This window comes from Octopus sinensis, linkage group LG1, assembly GCF_006345805.1.
Source record: "Octopus sinensis linkage group LG1, ASM634580v1, whole genome shotgun sequence".
Taxonomy (NCBI): Eukaryota; Metazoa; Mollusca; class Cephalopoda; order Octopoda; family Octopodidae; genus Octopus; species Octopus sinensis.
Window position 1 is genome coordinate 76,700,908 of NC_042997.1, and position 18,147 is coordinate 76,719,054.

General features: G+C 36.2%; 1 protein-coding gene across 1 annotated transcript in view; it reads left to right on the forward strand.

The window, feature by feature from the left end:
- Window positions 1-18,147, forward strand: part of LOC115213990 (multiple epidermal growth factor-like domains protein 8) — a 189,787-nt gene that overhangs the window by 162,518 nt on the left and 9,122 nt on the right. The window contains exon 15 of the mRNA XM_036502001.1: window positions 7,291-7,480. Coding sequence (XP_036357894.1) covers window positions 7,291-7,480 — 190 coding nt within the window. The remainder of the gene's footprint in view (window positions 1-7,290; window positions 7,481-18,147) is intronic.

An 18,147-nucleotide genomic window follows, 5' to 3' on the forward strand; every position in this document is an offset into this window, starting at 1 on the left:
ACTGGCCTGGTGCAGCCTTCGGGCTCCCCAGACCCCAGTTGAACCGTCCAACCCATGCTAGCATGGAAAACGGACGCTAAATGATGATGATGATGATGATGATATATGTATACATCTATCTATCTATATATATATATATATATATATATATATATATATTGGGAGAGTTTATAAAAAAAAAAACGAAAGATGAAACAAACCTGCCACACACTGACAACTTCAGCTTTATATATCTTGATGAAGAGCACTTCCTGTTTGATTTTTGAGGTGATTTGGTCTGCAAAATAATTCTCTCCTTTTGAGCTTTGGTTTGACACCATTTTCAACTGAGAACTCCTTTAAAAGGTACACTCAAAACTGCTAGAGTATTGCATCTTTGAAGCTAGAGAATTCAAACTTGCTCCAATCAATTTAGGAAATTTTTCTACGTATATGCTCATATTTTGTTTCGTAAAACTCAAAAATTGATCGTGTTTTCACCCCATTTTTCTGTTGCATTTGCGCAAACATGCTCACAGTGATGCCTAGAATCCAACATGTTGCATGAACACAACTCAAGGCAATAGTGTATGACATCCATTCACTTGCAGAACATGCATTGTTTCGGGCCTTTGTTATTGAGAAACCTACTTGAAACCTATTCTGGCCGTAACTACACCACGCCTTCTGTAGGTGTGTAATTTTCAACTCCATCTTAGCATGTCTAGTGCCATTGAATACTTTGGAATTTTTGAAAAGTAAAAATTTTGCATTATGTAGCTTGTTATTCTCTTTAAGTGAACATTTTTCTGGTTGAAATACACTGAAAAATGGCGACACTGCAGTAAAAAAATCGTAAAAAATAGGGATTTTCATAGAAGAAAAAGGCCCTTTTTGATGTAAATAAGTTTTGGTTTTAACATGGTTCGATTTGAACTTTTTCTTCTACGGAAGGAAGAGCAAGCCTTCTTCTATCATACTCTCAATTTTGGTCAACTTGCGCCGTAGGGTCTCGGAGGGGATACTGTTAGTTGGAGGCTACCAAACCTGCCATACACAGACAACTTCAGCTTTATATATAGACTATTTGTAACCTGTTGGGTCACCTGAAAAGTCTGAGTTTCCCAGCAACGGAGTTTTGTTTCATGGATTTTTTTCTTCTTTTTCCCGAATATTTTGCATGCTTTCAACGAATATGACTTCGAAACCATGAGCGAGCAACTTCTTTCCCCAGAAAAGAAAAGATTTAGCTGCTATTTCTTGTACGCCCTGCCACCACATAACAGGTATTTCGGGTCCTTTATCGCAAATAGCGGTTACGTGGTAGCGGGGCCTGCTAGAAATAGCAGCCAATTATTTGGAAGTGAGATACATTCAATGCACTCGGAAAAAACCTATGGAAAAAATTTTTTGACACTGAGGTTACGAACAGGTCTTTTACGAAATATTTACGCCAAAAAGAATTTTTGTAATGGTATTCATTGAAAATATTTTTTAAAACCATTGAAATATTGTCTGTTTAAAGAAAATTAAAATATAAATACTTATTGTACAAACAACTTAAACTTTTGAAATCACATTCACTTAGAAATGTTACTAAATGATTAGTCACTGGACCACGTGCGATTGTTTACATAAGATCGTAACTTTCCGTAAAATTTTTATTTTTTCATATATGTGGGTTGTGGGGTGAAGGGTATCATAAAAGTTCTTTTGAAGTTGGCATTCTGTTTGTGTGTGTGTATGTGTGTGTATGTATGTGTGTGTGTGTGTATGTGTGTGTGTCTCACACACCCCATCAAACACACACACACACTCACTCTCTCTCTCACACACACATGCACGCACATCAAATCTTCTGATTGAGGCCAACATGAAAAGATCCTATTTTCCCCCAACCCCATATGTAAAGATATATATCTATACGCATTATATATATATTTATATACACATATATATATATATAAATTAACACAATATATATCTGATTAATAATATCTGTTATGACTGTGCGATGGTGGTGGGCGATAATATGTCAGCGTTCTAAAAGACAGGAATATTTAAACTGTTGCTACTGTCATGCTTTCTCTATATACATACAGAAGTACAGTGAGAAAGGTGGTGGGAGAGAGACAGAGACGGAAAAGCTGTGAAACGTTGTTATAGAGAGAAAGTGCAGACAGACGTACAGAGAGAGAGAAGATGTGAGAGTAAAGAGTGAGTGCGCTGGTGAACGCAGCGTGGGAAAGATAGTGGAAACTTCAAACGCCATTATAGAGAGAATGTGAAGGGAAGGGGGGAAAGAGAGAGAGACAGAATAAGAAAGGGTGATAACCATTAGAGAGGAAAAACAAACACTTGTCAGTTTTCACTCTCTTTGCCAAAGCAACATCTTTATAGCTTCCAAATTTTAACCATCGCAGGTCGGATCAACAGCACACATTTAGTGCCTCTGCCAATTTTCAGCTCGATCCTAGCACATCTAGTGCCATTAAATCCTTACCAAAGCCAAAGTGTGCAAGTTTTTTTCCTCTTTTATATAGGTAGGCTAGCAGCATTGCCCGGCATTGCTCGGGTTTGTTTCGACCCTTTAGAACTGGAATTTTTGAAAATTTAAAATTTAGTATTGTAAATTTGAATGAAATTGGTTGTGTAGTTCTCAAGTTTTAGGGATTCACACAGACAGACAGATATAGCAGAAAACACATGCCAAGTTATCACACAGTGGGACTGATGTGTTTTGGAACCAAGTTTGTTACCACACAGCCACACCTGCACTTATGTATGTGTGTGTGTGGTGTGGGTGTGTCTGTGTGAGTATGTGTGCATGGGTGTATATATGTATGCAACCAGTGGTGTGTAGAAGATATGATACTGCTGTGGGCTCCATCTAGGCAAAAAGTTAAAAAACATTTTGCCCATGACACTACATGTACCCTAAGGAGGGCATGTGTAAAATTTCAATGAAATTGGTTGTGTAGTTCTCAAGTTTTAGGGATTCGCACAGACAGACAGACACACATTCTCAGTTTTATATATATAGATAATCCCGGTTTCACTTGGTCTGTTTGAATGATGTTAATGTGATCGTTTTCGGTTAGGCATAATCTATAACAGCATTTCTCAACCTCATCATTTCAGGTCCCCTGTTTCGATTGGAGCCTCAAGCTGTATGAAAATTTCTCCCCCACTCCCACCCCCATCAAAAAACAGCTTGAGGAGTTGTGAAGAAAGAATTTGCACATAGTCTGTTTCTGAGAGCTATTGTATTTGACCTATGTCCAATCATTAAAACATTTATTTAATTATGAACATAGAAGAAATTATACATTAATCCCTATTTTTGTAAGCAGTTGTATCCATAAAACTTTTAGTTGCAGATGGCAGAAATTGAAAGATATGTGAAATGGACGTGTGTGTGTGTGCGTGTGTGGCATGCGTGCTTGCACGTGTGTATTTGAGAGAGAAAGAGAGTAAGAAAGAGAGATAGAGTGAGTGAAGTGAATATATCTTCGTAGAAAACAGCTTCAGGAGTTGTGAAGAACGAATTTGTACGTAGTCTATTTCTGAGAACTATTCTATTGGACCTCTGTCTAATCACGTCTTTTAAGGTATACACACATACTTAGAAAATGTGAGGTCATAGTAGAAAATTTTTATGATAGTTGATTTATGGAAAACATTATGTGAAATTTGTGAATGAAAATGAAGTTCAGATGTCTACATGGTAGGTAGACCTGGTAGAAATTGCAGCCAAAAGTAAAGCGGAGAAGTATGGGAGAAGTCATTGTTATACGCTTATAGAAAAAAATAGACTTGTACCTTTTTTGAGAAGAAAAATTAAGTTAGAGTTATTGTATTAGACATCTGAGTAATGAGAGCAGAAATTGAAACAAGTTATATGAAATGGACACGTGTGTGTGCGTGCATGCATGCATATGTGCGTGTGTGTGTGTGTGTGTGTTTCTGGCTAATTTGGTGGGAATTTTGGAGTCAGCACGATATGGTTTGTATTTTTATCTCTGGAAAGTGGATCTTTTGAAGTCATGAAGTGATTGATCTCTTCCGTCCTTGTCAAGCTATGTGATTGTGAGGGAGGAAGAGAGAGAGAGAGAGAGAGCATGTGTGTGAGTGAGAGAGAGTGTGTGTGTGTGTTTGATGGGGTGTGCAATATGGGCGAGAGAGTTAACTGAAATTTTGTTATTCACTTGTTACAGTGAGAGAAAATGTGAGTGAGTAACAGAGAAAAAGAGAGAGAGAGGCTGGGGTAGAAAGAGCGACAAAGAGACAGCGAATACGGAGAGGAAAAGAGAGTGAGTAGAAGCTGTGAAAAGCCGTTATAGAGATAAAGAGGAGGGAAGGGGGAAAGAGAGAGATGGAAGGGTTATAACCATTAGAGAGGAACAACAAACACTTGTCAATTTTCACTCTCTTTGCCATAGCAACCACATCTTTATAGCTTGCGAATTTTAACCATCGCAAGTTGGATCCTCAGCACGCATTTTGTATCCCTGCCAATTTTCAGCTTGATCCTAGCACGTCTAGTGCTATTGAACCTTTACCAAAGCCAAAGCGTCAAGTTTTTTTCCTCTTTTATATAAGTAGATTAGAAGTCAAAAATTGGTGAATATGAAAAAATTGAAAATTAAAAACAGTTTGTTGTCATATTTTGTGCATAGTTAAGAACATTTGCTTCCATCTTTACTTTTTAGCCTTAACTTTTGATTTGTATGGATTCTTAACACCTTTTTAACTATATATATATTAGAATATTATGTTTCTTCTTAATGTTCTTTGTGTTTACATTCATGTAATATAGATATTATTTTCAATTGAACTTGTTTTGGTTTACCTTGGTAACATTCATTGTCATCATCATTTGATGTAGGTTTTCCATGCTAGCATGGGTTGGACAGTTTGCTGAAAACTGGTAACTGGGGAGATGCACCAGGTTCCAATCTGCCCCTCAGCATCGCCAGCTTCCACAGTAGTGGCTCAAGAGTCAATATGTACAGAAGTGATGGGAGGGGGCATCCCTGACAGACCAAATCATGATGTCAAATGGTTTAGACAGATGCTCATTCACATGATCCAACCATGTAAGACGAGACTGAAACCAGCCGTCCTAAATTGTCTATTTTGTACTTGTTTTATTGCGTTGGTCTGGAGGGAGTGTCTAGCAAGCTTCCAGTGTTGGTGATTGTATTCTGTAATTAGGTTTAAAATAAATATACTAATGGTCAGATCTGAAAATAAACCAGCTAACTGATCGATCATGCTTGGTAAGGAGGGTGGTAGTTGGAAGAAAATCCATCAGGTAGAAAATCTACACACATCAAAGGGTAGAAGAACTCGTGTGAGTCAACAGCCATCCAGTAGAGTGTATATGAGGGCAGTTGTGAACTCCACCATCTAGTGACTGTGTCACAATAAAAGTACTGGTGATTGCACAACCTTATAAATGGTACCTCAGAATGACTGATGTCAATTTCAAGTAATAATCATAACTGCACTAATGACTGGAACTGTCAACAGGGAGGACGTTGCACATGACAAGCATGGAGTGTCTGAACAAGCTTTGAGAAGTTGTCATCAAGTCATTGATCAGGACCAGAATCAAAGTCAAAAGTGCAGAGGGAGAAAAATGAAATGGGTAAAAGAGGTAAACAAGAATGTGATTAAATGTTGGTTGAGAGATGAAGAATATGTTAGTAGAAAGGGGAAAGCAAACAGTACATGAAGAATTGTCACAAAGAGATGATGAACAGCATTAGAAAGTGATTCTTGATGCAAAAGAAAGTAAAGCATTTGTGGGGAGAACTTTGGAACAGGCCAGTGTACATCGAACAAGTGCAGAGTGGCTAATACAGAGAAACAACTTGCAACTGTACCAAGACAAAAGGATGTCAGAATTGATCTGTATTCAGTGTGAGTGAAGTTTTTAAAAAATGGCAAATTAGAAATGACCTGGTCTGGATGGAGTACAAGGTTATTGGCTGAAAAATTTTTCACAGTTGCAAGAAAGGATCACTGCACACCTGGATGGATGCATACATGCAGCAGAGTCATGTCCCTACATGGATGACAAGTGGACCAACAGATTACCAGAAGAATTTTGTGCACTTGAAAGCTTATTGAAAGATTGTGAATATCTAAGGTTTTAGGTAGTAACCCACCACCCACATAAACTCTATCAGAAATAAGAGTAAACCCAAGTCAAATTGAATAATGACGAGCACTCAGAGAGTGCAAACCTCAGCCAAGGCAATATCAACATCCTCTCAACGATTAACCAGAGATGATTTTTAAAATGAGAATATCTGAAATAAAATCAACTGCTCTGACAAACGAGAATACTAAAAATGAACCGGATTGCTCTCAAATAGAAAAATAATCCATATACCTTCTCTGGTACCTGATCGATCCCAATGGGAGTCATGGAATGTGCAAGTGGGTGTGGAGGCTGTGTTTGTAATGCTGTGTGTGTGTTATCTGGGTAATGAAAATATTTGCATTACTTGAATGCACATGTCAATAAGTTTTTGGGAGTCACTATGTAAATGTTTTTATGACAGCAAAGAACAGCAAGTGAAGACGTGATACTCGTTCAGTTCAAGTGGTACTGAATTGTCCAGCTTCTTTATCTTGCTGATTTGTTTCAGATGGTCCAATATAGTTGGAATCGAAGCATCAAACCTTGCTGCTAACTCACACATAGTTTGGGAGGTATCCGCTTCCACTACACTTTCCAGCTCATCATTATCCACCTTGGTCTCAGGTCTACCACGGGGTTGATTTTCAAGAGTAAAGTCACCAGACTGGAACTTCTCAAACCATCGACATTCAGTGCACTCATTCGCCACATCTTCACCAAACACTTCATTGATGTTTCAAGCTGTCTGGGATGCATTGGTTCCATGACAGAACTCATATTCTTAAAGAACATGAATTTTTGATTTATCCATGGGTTCACAAAAATTTATTTATAAGAGAAAACTCACTATATAATCAGACACCATGAATTGCATTTCAAAAAGTAATGATGTAACTCTTCAATGTTGTAAAACAAAGAATTGTCAGGATAAAACATTAGAGTTCACGACTGTCAAACTTTGTGCATAAGAAAATCGGACATTTCATTCTCAATGACCTGATATGTTGTTTGATCATTTTTTTTAAATGTTTGTCACAGAATGCACAGTCCATTAGTACAAAAATATCTTAAGTTACTTTATAGTTTCATAAAGAGAATATTTTCTTTTATTTAAAAAAATAAATAAAGCTGTAAACTATTTCATCTTATCTTAGCAGGGACCAAATCTGCGAACCTGTTTGTACACAAGGATGTGTTCATGGTATTTGTACAAGTCCTAACCAATGTAAATGTAATTTTGGATGGGTTGGCAGCAACTGTTCCGTGGAATGTTCCTGTAATTCTCACAGTGAGTGTAAAAGTGAAAAGGATACTGGTAATTGTTTAGGATGTCTTCATAATACAATGGTGAGAAAATTTTAATTAGTTATTGGTATATTTAAAAAAAGATAATTGATCGGCTGTTATTTAATAAATGACTTTTTTGTTACATGATTCTGACATTTTCATTGTACAGCTATAACTTTCATCCACAACATAAGCAAGTGAAAGATGAAAATGTTGCATCAACTAAGAGATAATCTTATATGGTGGGAAAAGGTTGCATAAGTGTTTGTGCTAAATGGGGAAAAAACAAAACCAAAAGACTTTTTTCTTAAGAGTAATTTTTATACATATTTTCATTTTAAATAAGTACAAAAACTCTGATTATAAAAGTAATGACAAAAAGGCAATAAAAAATTGTTTGGTTTCTAAATTTAATATTTTTTAAGAGTATGAAACTCCTTGAAGCATTCCAAGCAAAATGGAATTGTGCATTAATTCCATTTATTTGTCACTTTCACTTCTTTCTTTGGGATGTATGTGTGCATACATAACATTGTCTTTTGCTTGCTTGTCCTGCATTATTTGCTGGTAAATACTCCAAGAATTGATGGGAAATGAATGTCTAAGTGCCAAGTTGATTTGAATGATCCTGTGTCATTTTTCTACTGAATGCTCAAGTTGAGTTTCCATGTTTCTTAAGCAAATGAATAACATCTTAAGAAAACTTCCAAAAAGATGGCTTATTCCAGGTTTTTCAAAAAGGAATTGCAACTATTCAAAAGCATTATATTGAGTAAATGGAAAAACAGTTTCTTGTACCATTTTATACACTTTCAGCAGCAATCAGTTTGTCCAATTTTCATGTCACTTTTATCAATATGCAACATATTTATGGTAATCATTGACTACATCAAGTTTGTACATAACAAAAACACCAGGACTTACAAACACATATAACATACAGAAAATTGCACTACTAGGCACTGCACACATCCTACACAGAACACTTTCAATACAGTAACCATCAGAGCATCACAACAAATCACAGCACATACCCAAGGCACACAGAGCTGCGCTCGGTAGTGAAGTGAAAGCACATCATAAAAATAAAACTATTGAATGATAATAATAATAATAATAATGATGATGATGATAACAATAATAATTTCGTTTATTTGCCACTAGGGCAATGGATGAGAATGACAATACAAAGACAGACGTAAAATGTATGGGTTTGCTTAAAATGAAATAATAAAAAAAAAGGTAGAAAGTATATACAGTATACAATAAAACAAAGGATAGAAGTATACATAGTATACAATAGTTAGAATAAAAAAGTTGAAAGTGATGTGGCCCTCCTGGTTTTGTTGGGATAGTCAAGGAACTCTGTCTCTCTTTCTAATCTCTGTTCTGTGACTCACAGCCATTCTTACCATTTTTATAACTTCCCACTAACTTTCAATAAATTCCCTTCAAGAGAGCACCTCCTCTAATCTCACTTTTCTTTTTAAGTGAAACTTGAAAAAGTCACTGAGGTATCTACTAATGTGGAAAGTCTTTAATCTCATGCCTTTCAGCCTTGTCTACCAGACAACTTCTTTTGCAATCACCATCAGACAAAGAAAAACTGCCTTACCTGCCCATCTAAAGGAGGGCAGTGGGTCAGTCATCACTATGGGCTCAGCCAATAGACAGATCTATCCTGCTGATAACAGTAGCTGTTCAACATAACTCCACAAGTCAGCAATGCTCAGACATTGAACAGTAGTATGCAGAACAGTATTTTGTTAAGGTTATTTCTACAGATATTCTATAGAAATTCTAGGCCATGCTACCCTGTAAGAATTTGGAGATGACAGGAGAGATTTTATATGTCTCAAGGGCCTTGAGTATCCAATTATGTGGGACACTGCCAAACATTTTCCTGTAGTCAGTCCATGCCATACTCAGGTTCTTTTTGCACCAACAATTTTCTGCAATCATTTTATTTATGAGTAATTCATCTTTGCACCTATAAGAATTCTTTTTACAGCCTTTTTGAGCTTGTGGAAGGATAGATCTCTGTTCAAATTAAGCGTATATTCTGTCAGTTAATATTGATGTGAGGATCTTGTAGGTAGTGCTGAGATATATTATTGGTCGGTAGTTCTTTGGATTTTTTGTCTTCAGTTTTTGGTAGAAAATATGTTGTTCTTGCAGTCAGCAAAGCAGGTATTTGCTCTGGGTTCTGGATGACATCAGTCAGAGATGCAGCAAAATTTTGGTGTACTACTTCTGTCAGACAATTTAGCCAGAAGTTAAGAATTCGGTCCAGTCCTGGGGTTTTCCATTTGTGATACTTCCTAAAAACACATCTTAGCTCTTCTGTTCCTATTGCCTCCCATTTCTGCTCTTCAACTTCATACAGTCTCACTCTATCCAGTCTGCTTTATCATTATATTCTTTTTTGTTGCTCCATATCTTCTTCCAGAACCCTTCCATTTCCACAGTCTTGGGTGGCTCCTTTATTTCTATCTTACTTTTGCCAATTTCCTTATAAAATTTCTTTGCATCCGTCTTGAATATCTTGTTTTGTTGATAATATTTGATTCTTTTGTCATACCTTCAAAACTGTTGTTTTCGTTGTTTCAATTGTTCCTTGGTTGCAGGGAAGTTTATAAAATCTTTGATTTCATAATTTTGCTTGATTTTTCTAGCTCATTTCATCTCAAAATTTAGTCCTCTAGCAAGTTCATTGAGAACTGATACATCCGCCTGCAGAGATGTTGACATGCTGGTCTTTTTCTGTGTCATCCTGATACCTAGTTATAGAGTTACAACTTTAGCAGTGGAATAGATGAGGTTTTTTAAGGTTGTTAGGCCATTTCCCTTATTACTTAAGATCTGTCTAAGAGCAACATTATATATCATGATTATGTTGTTGTTTTTTTATGTTGTTTGAGAACTTTGACAGTGGTTCTCTATTGATGATGTCAGTAGATGCAGTCTTGCTGAATTCTTTGATGATATCTTCTTTTGCTTCCATGATCTCTTTATTATTAACCTCAAATTCTGTGTCATACCTATTCTGGTACTCTTGAGGTAGGTCTACTTTTTCCTCTTTTTCTGCATATCTGCTCTTTGCTATTCTTTCTCCAGCTTCCTTGTTGGGATGTACTGCTCATACACTGGGTTCTGTGCAACTGTTACCTGTTTCATATGCATTGTTGCTATTTTCATTTTGTCTGTCATGGGCTATTTTTGTCCTAATTTGGCTAATTTCAGCATCAGTCAACCTTTTATTCTTAATGATGTCTATCTGTACATTACTTAGTTTATTTGCATCTATATATCTGTGTACTTCAGAGCCTACTAAATTTCTTCATGAAAAGTAAGTTTGTACCATGAGGTTATTGTTTGAGTTTATAGAAAGCTTTCAACATATTTCTATAATCCTCTCTAGTCCATTTTATGAGTTTTGTTTTAGGTGCTGCTTTTGGTGACATCACTACAAGTATAGGGTTAGGGTTATCCTGGATCTGGCTATCTAGTAGATTGTTTTTTTAGAGAGTTTGTTCCAGCAGCAGCACTTTTCAACCCCAGTCTGGTTCTCCATGACTGATCTGGCATGAGTTTTGGCTTGTCATTAAAGCATTGACAATGAAAATAGGAGACAGGTCTAATTGTTCAGAGTTGACTTTTTGACCTGACGCTGCTTCCTTGTTCTTCAAATGGATACATTTGTCATATTGTAGGCTGATAGATTGAAAATTGCCTCTATTTTTAATGGTAGCTATGTTTCCCGGCATAACTGTTTGGTTATGTTTTAACCCTTTCGTTACCAAACCGCCCGAAACCGCCCCCCCAAAATTTTGGTTAATGTGACCAAACCGCCCAAAACCGCCCAAATTTACCTATTCATATTTAAATGAGAATATCAGAGCAAATCTCTTTAGTACATTCGTGAAAATACGTATTATACTTCGTAAAGAGTTCAACTACAGTTTTGTACAAAAATCGAAGTGTAATTTTAATTCCGTGCATTTTGGGAGATTTTTTTCCGAAATTTGTTCCTATTGTGTTTTCAGAATTTGTAATTCTGACAAAAAATGGATACGAATTTCATTATATCAAGCAGTGAGTCAGAATTCGAAGGATTTTCTACTGAAGACCTTCATAAATCTAACTCAATGACTGAAAAAAAAAAGCATGTGGTATTTGATAATGAATCTGATGTTTCATTTTCCGAAAGTGAAAACTGAATCCGAGAGCGATAAAGAAAATGAATTGGCACCTGAATGGAGTGAAAATTTAAAAACTGTTTCTTTCGGTGATTTTTCTGAAGAAACTGGACCAAGCCACATACTTTCCAAGAAGAGTAAAGCTTTAGACTATTTCTTTTTACTTTTTCGAATGAACCTATTTGAAATCATTACGGCGGAAACGAACCGTTACGCTAAATGTAAACAAAACGAAAGAAAGGATACTTTGTGGTTTCCCATAACCTTAAATGAAATTAAGACTATTTTGCCATAAATATTATTATGGGTATCAGAAAGTTATCCAGAATAACAAATTCTGTTGTAAAATTTTGTTGTATACCCAATTGAATATTAGCTAATAACCCATTTTCTATAGCGATGTTTGAACAAAATTTTAATAATTTTATATTTTGTTGAATTTACCTGTATCTACCTGCAATTAGTGTCACTTTGTGACAAAAATTATAGTATAGAATTGGTTGAGAACATTTCATTAAATTATCTTCCAAAATTCACGTTAATATATTGATAAATAAAAAAGTTATAGTTGTTTAATGAAACCAGACTAAATTTATGATTGCGTTAGAAATTAATTGAAACACATAAGGGGTGTATTTTGGTCAGAAATATAGTAACAAAAGGGTTAAACTTAGTGACTAATTTGCTCCTTTTTATATTTATTTGTGGGAAGTCGCTTTGTTTTTGTTTGGTACAAAGTCGCTCATGAAACATGTTTTTTTCTTTATTTTCTATGTGTGTACGTGTATGTCGTGTAGGCATTATTTATGTTGCTTATAAATATTAACATGTGTACATAGATATGTTGACAGTTGCATGTATAGGTAATTATTCAAATTACGTACTTGTTGTGCAAGTGGTGTTTTTCTAGGTTTCCTGGGGCTGGTTTCAACTTCTCGCATATGTTGCATTGAAATATCATGTACTTAAGAAAGAAACTACACTTTATATAACAAAAAATTTCTGGTTTTTTAGTTCCACTGCTTTTTCCACAGTTAATTGCGAAGTTTTCTTCCTATCATACTGGTGTTATTAGACTGAGTTTGTTTTGTGGAGAGAGCTTCTTAATGTACATCTATATTGTTATTCAGCCTGGAGCTCATTATTATTATTATTATTTTTAAGGTGGCGAGCTACCAGAATCGTTAGCAGGTTGGGCAAAATGCTTTGTGGTATTTTATTTGTCCTTACATTCTGAGTTCAAATTCTGCTGAGGTCGACTTTGCCTTTCATCCTTTCAGGGTTGGTAGAATAAGTACCAGTTGAGCGTTGGGGTTGATGTAATTGACTATTCCCCTACCCCCAAATTTCAGGCCTTTGCCTATAGTAGAAAGGATTATTATTATTATTATTATAGACGTCGCTCAGTATACAATATCATTAGGTTGTTGATTGAAGATATTGTGTCTACCAGGGGTTTGTAATGTTTATCAAGTTACAAGGACCTCAGACAGACAGTACTTTATGCAATATGCATGCAGTTCCAAGTGATGCCGACTTTTGCAATATGCATAGATTGTAGGGGATTTCTAAAGTTTTCAGTTGTTTTTTTAGATTGGGTGGTATTGAACCCAATGCTCTGATGACAATAGGGATAGCCTTTATGTTTGACTCTCATAGCTACCACATTTTAGCGATCTCAATTCCCAGGCCTCCATAATGATAATATGTTGATCTCCTGACACTGCCATGCCAATTCTTAAGTGCTCTTAATACTATATCTGGCCTTCAATATCAAAGTCCCAGAGGATTTTTGCTTTCCTCTTTTTATCCATTACCTTTTCCAGTGTATGTTGGTAACAAGCACCCATAACATCATATCCATACTTACGGCATAGTAGCCAGTGGAGGTTTTGGGCTACTTTGTCAAGTCTATGCTTATACTCTTTCTGCACAAGATTTTCACAAGCGCTAACAATGTGAGCCACACTTTCACACTCTTCCCACACATTATGCAGAGGTCCATTGCACTTGTGTAGTATATACTCTTTTTCACTTAGTTGGTATTCAATGCCTGGTCTTGGGCAGCAGTAATTAGGCTTTCAGTATTCTTTTTTAGGTCCCCCATTCTTTAAGCCACCTCCACGATGCTTCCTGGTCTTTTAATTTGTTGGTTTTTATGGTGGCACTGACCATGTAATTCTATGTGGAGTAGGGTTTCTTCTCTCTCATTGGCTGTTCTTGATCAGAATTCATGAGCACTCTCAAGTCCATTTTTGTTATATCCTTCTGCATTAGCAGCATACTATAACAGTTCTTGTTTACTGCTTACCAAATACTCTACCATGTTTCTTCTATCACAGTTAATGCACTTCTGTATGCTAATCAGCGCACATCCACCTTTACCCTTCTTCATGTGTATATTTGCTAATCAGCCCTCATCTACCTTTACCCTTCTGCATGTGTACATTTGCCTTAGGGTGGAGGGCACCATGCTCACAGAATCGTTAGCATGCTGGGTGAAATGCTTAGTGGTATGTTCTGGGTTCAATTTCTGCCAAGGTCAACTTTGCCTTTCATCCTTTCAGGGTCGATAAATTAAGTACCAGTCATGTACTATGGGTCAATGTAATCGACTTAATCCCATCCCCCCAAATTTGAGGCCTTGTGCTTCCAGTAGAAAGGATTATTATTATTATTATTATTATTATTATTATTATTATTATTATTAATAATAATAATGATAATAAAAATAAATATTATTAACTACATATACTTAATATATATGCTTCATGTATTTTCTAGTGGATGCAGTAGCATGGTGGAGCAAATACACTCTCAAAGTGCCAGGTGTTAAAACACCGCAAAGTAATGGACAGGCAAAGTTAGTCACCTTTGGAGTATGTACTCCACCATGCTATTGCAGCTACTAGAAAATACATGAAACATATACATTAAATATACATTGATAATAATGTTTATTATATTTGAGCTGATTTTATTTCAAAAGTAAATTTCTCTTAGGTATGAAATTTCTGGGCTTGCCATCTCATGGTGTTACAAGCCATGAATATTTAAGTCTGGGACTGGCTAGGTGACTTGCTTTCAACTCTGATGAGTATGTGATGTTGACAAATCACAAAATATGGTAAAACACCCAATGTCCATCACTCTCAAATGGGATTGAAGGTGAGTTAGGTCATGTGTCCATAACTCTGAGGTGTTTTAATACCTGGTACTTTGAAAGTACTTCACCCCACTATTGCAGTCACCAGAAAATACATGAAGCATATACATTAAGTATATGCAGTTAATAATATTTATTATGCTAGAGCTGCTTTATTTCATATGTAAATTCTTCTTCTTCTTCTTCTTCTTCTTCTTCTTCTTCTTCTTCTTCTTCTTTCTTCTTCTTCTTCTTCTTCTTCTTCTTCTTCTTCTTCTTCTTCTTCTTCTTCTTCTTCTTCTTCTTCTTCTTCTTCTTCTTCTTCTTCTTCTTCTTCTTCTTCTTCTTCTTTTCTTCTTCTTCTTCTTCTTCTTCTTTTCTTCTTCTTCTTCTTCTTCTCTTTCTTCTTCTTCTTCTTCTTCTTCTTCTTCTTCTTCTTCTTCTTCTTCTTCTTCTTCTTCTTCTTCTTCTTCTTCTTCTTCTTCTTCTTCTCTTCTTCTTCTCTTCTTTTCTTCTTCTTCTTCTTCTTTTCTTCTTCTCTCACTTCTTCTTCTTCTTCTTCTTCTTCTTCTTCTTTCACTTCTTCTTCCTCTTCTTCTTCTCTTCTTCTCTCTTCTTCTCTTCTTCTTCTTCTTCTTCTTCTTCTTCTTTCTCTTCTTCTTTCTCTTCTTCTTCTCTCTCTTCTTCTTCTTCTTCTTCTTCTTCTTCTTCTTCAGTGATGCCATCAAAGTGACACTGGGCTAAAATATGCAAAGCCCAGTATACCCATCATAACTATCCATCTGATAAGGGTACACCAGGCACAATTATTGCAACCATATGTGCGTGACAGAGTGATCTCATATCAAAATAAACAGCACATGACCTTGCAGGTGGGGCCCAGTTAGAATTTTCTTCAGGTCAAATAGCCCATCCCGCTCAAAAAGTCCCTAAATAAGGGTTATTTAAGGATGTTGAACAAAACACTTATATTTCCAAAGGTGAATTATCCAAACCCCAAAGAATTCCTCTCAACACATGGCTTTGATGCTCCCCACTTCTTCTGCTCATGATCAGAGATGCACATATCATCACCACTAAGGGACATGCTCAACTGGTTATGGTCAAGCAACTGACAAGCAAATCTGTGGTATTGAGCAGAATATTTGCTGTAGCCCAAGAGAAAATTAACATTTCCAATCAGTTAAGATGAGAAGCCATGAGAGCCACTACCTGGTACTGCATCAGGACATTTATTATTATTATTATTATTATTATTATTATTATTATTATTATTATGTGTTTGACTTTTGCTTTGTATTTGAACAAGTTAACTCCAAGTCTCACCCAGAGACCTCAAGTTAGAAGTTCATGTTGGTGTTACACCTAGGGTGTCATATATTTGGTTTTGCACATAATATTATTTGTTTTAAAATTTGAGATTACATAGACAGCATTTTACATAGGATATAGGCAGTTCCTACGAGCACTATCTTTTGAATTTCTGTCATTTTGGCATTTCCTAGGAATCAGTCCTTTTTGCCAATTTCTATTTCAAGATCTTTATACTTGCTCAGTTTTTGGTAGGTCTTGACAGACACATTTATGTTGATTGGGACAGTTATATCAATGAGGAGGCATGATTTTTGTTTATTATTATTATTATTATTATTATTATTATGCACCATCCGAACGTGGCCGATACCAGCGCCGCCTTGACTGGCTTCCGTGCCAGTGGCACGTAAAATGCACCAATCTGATCATGGCCGTTGCCAGCCTCGCCTGGCACCTGTGCCGGTGGCACGTAAAAAGCACCCACTACACTCACGGAGTGGTTGGTGTTAGGAAGGGCATCCAGCTGTAGAAACACTGCCAGATCAGACTGGAGCCTAGTGCAGCCTTCTGGCTTCCCAGATCCCCGGTCGAACTGTCCAACCCATGCTAGCATGGAGAACGGACGTTAAACGATGATGATGATTATTATTATTATTATTATTTTATCATCACCCTTATTACCATTTTCATCATTGCCATCATTATTATTACTACTTCTATTATTATTATTATTATTATTATTTCAGCGGTGGTACCCCAGCATGGCTGCAGCCTTCGGGCTAAAACGTTTTTAAGGATTTAAGGATATATCCCTGTTATAGGATGCTTGGTTGTTATAATGGTCTTATTAATACTGAGTTTGCTTCCTAGGTTCACATAGCTACTCTCATTCTTCATTTCAGTATTTCTCTTAATTAGAGCTTTTTTCCTTGCTCATTTTATCTACACTGCCTTTTTTTAATTATCAATAAAGCTTTTCTTACTGCTTCTCTTATTAAAGTACATCTTAGTACTTTTTTGCTATTGTGATCACTATCATTATTCACCTGTTCCATTACCTCTGCATCTTTAAGGTTTAGATTAAGAATCTACATAAAGATTACTCTTACATTTTTATGTATATTCTTATTAGCTTTTATGAGCTTAATTGGTTATCTAATTGTAAAAATCATCTAAAATATCCATTAAGTAACCAAAACATGCCATACAAATTTCAGTAACAACAGGGGAATGTACTTACTATGAACTTGCACAACTGATTTTAAGTCAAGATTATAGAATCAAGCTTTCTCATTTAAATATAGAAAATCTTCCTTTGATGTTGCTGTACCTCTTATGTGTCCATAGCTTACACTGGGTACATCTTATGGAGTTTCTACCTACACCTTTTCTACAGATCAAGCAGGGCCACCTACCTAAGGGGTGTATGATGTGTTCACCTTCCTACTTACTAGATCTTTGGTCTTTGCTACATTGACTCTAAGGTCTTTTGATTTTAAACCCCTTGCTTCCACAACCAAAATTTGTTTTCTAGTTCTGGTAGTGATTGTGCTATGAGGGCCAGGTCATCAGCATAGAGGAGCTTTCAGGGGCAACCCGTCTTGAATGCCTTTGTTATTGCCTGGAGGACTATGATGAATAAAAAGTGACTGATGGCTGAACCTTGGTGGACTCCTACTTCTACCCAGAATTCTTCACTATACTCATTGCCAATCCTAACCTTACTAACAGCCTCTCTGTGTAGGGCCTGTACAACCCTTATTAACCATTCATTAATCCCCAGTTTCTGCATCTCCCACCAGATAAGGGATTGGGGGACCCTGTCAAGGGCGTTTTCCAAGTCCACATCCCATATGAGCCCTGAACTAACTGAAGTCTTGTACATGAATTTCTTCTATGGAAACTGAAAGAAACTCAGCTTACATTTATGTATATACTGGGGTCTACACATGTTTCTATGTTCTTGTCTTGACACTACACGATAGTTCTAAATTAGCCTCTCCATCACACAAGCAGTGTCTCTCATTTTCAATCTTTTCAGAAAGCATGTCTTGCTATTGGGAAATATT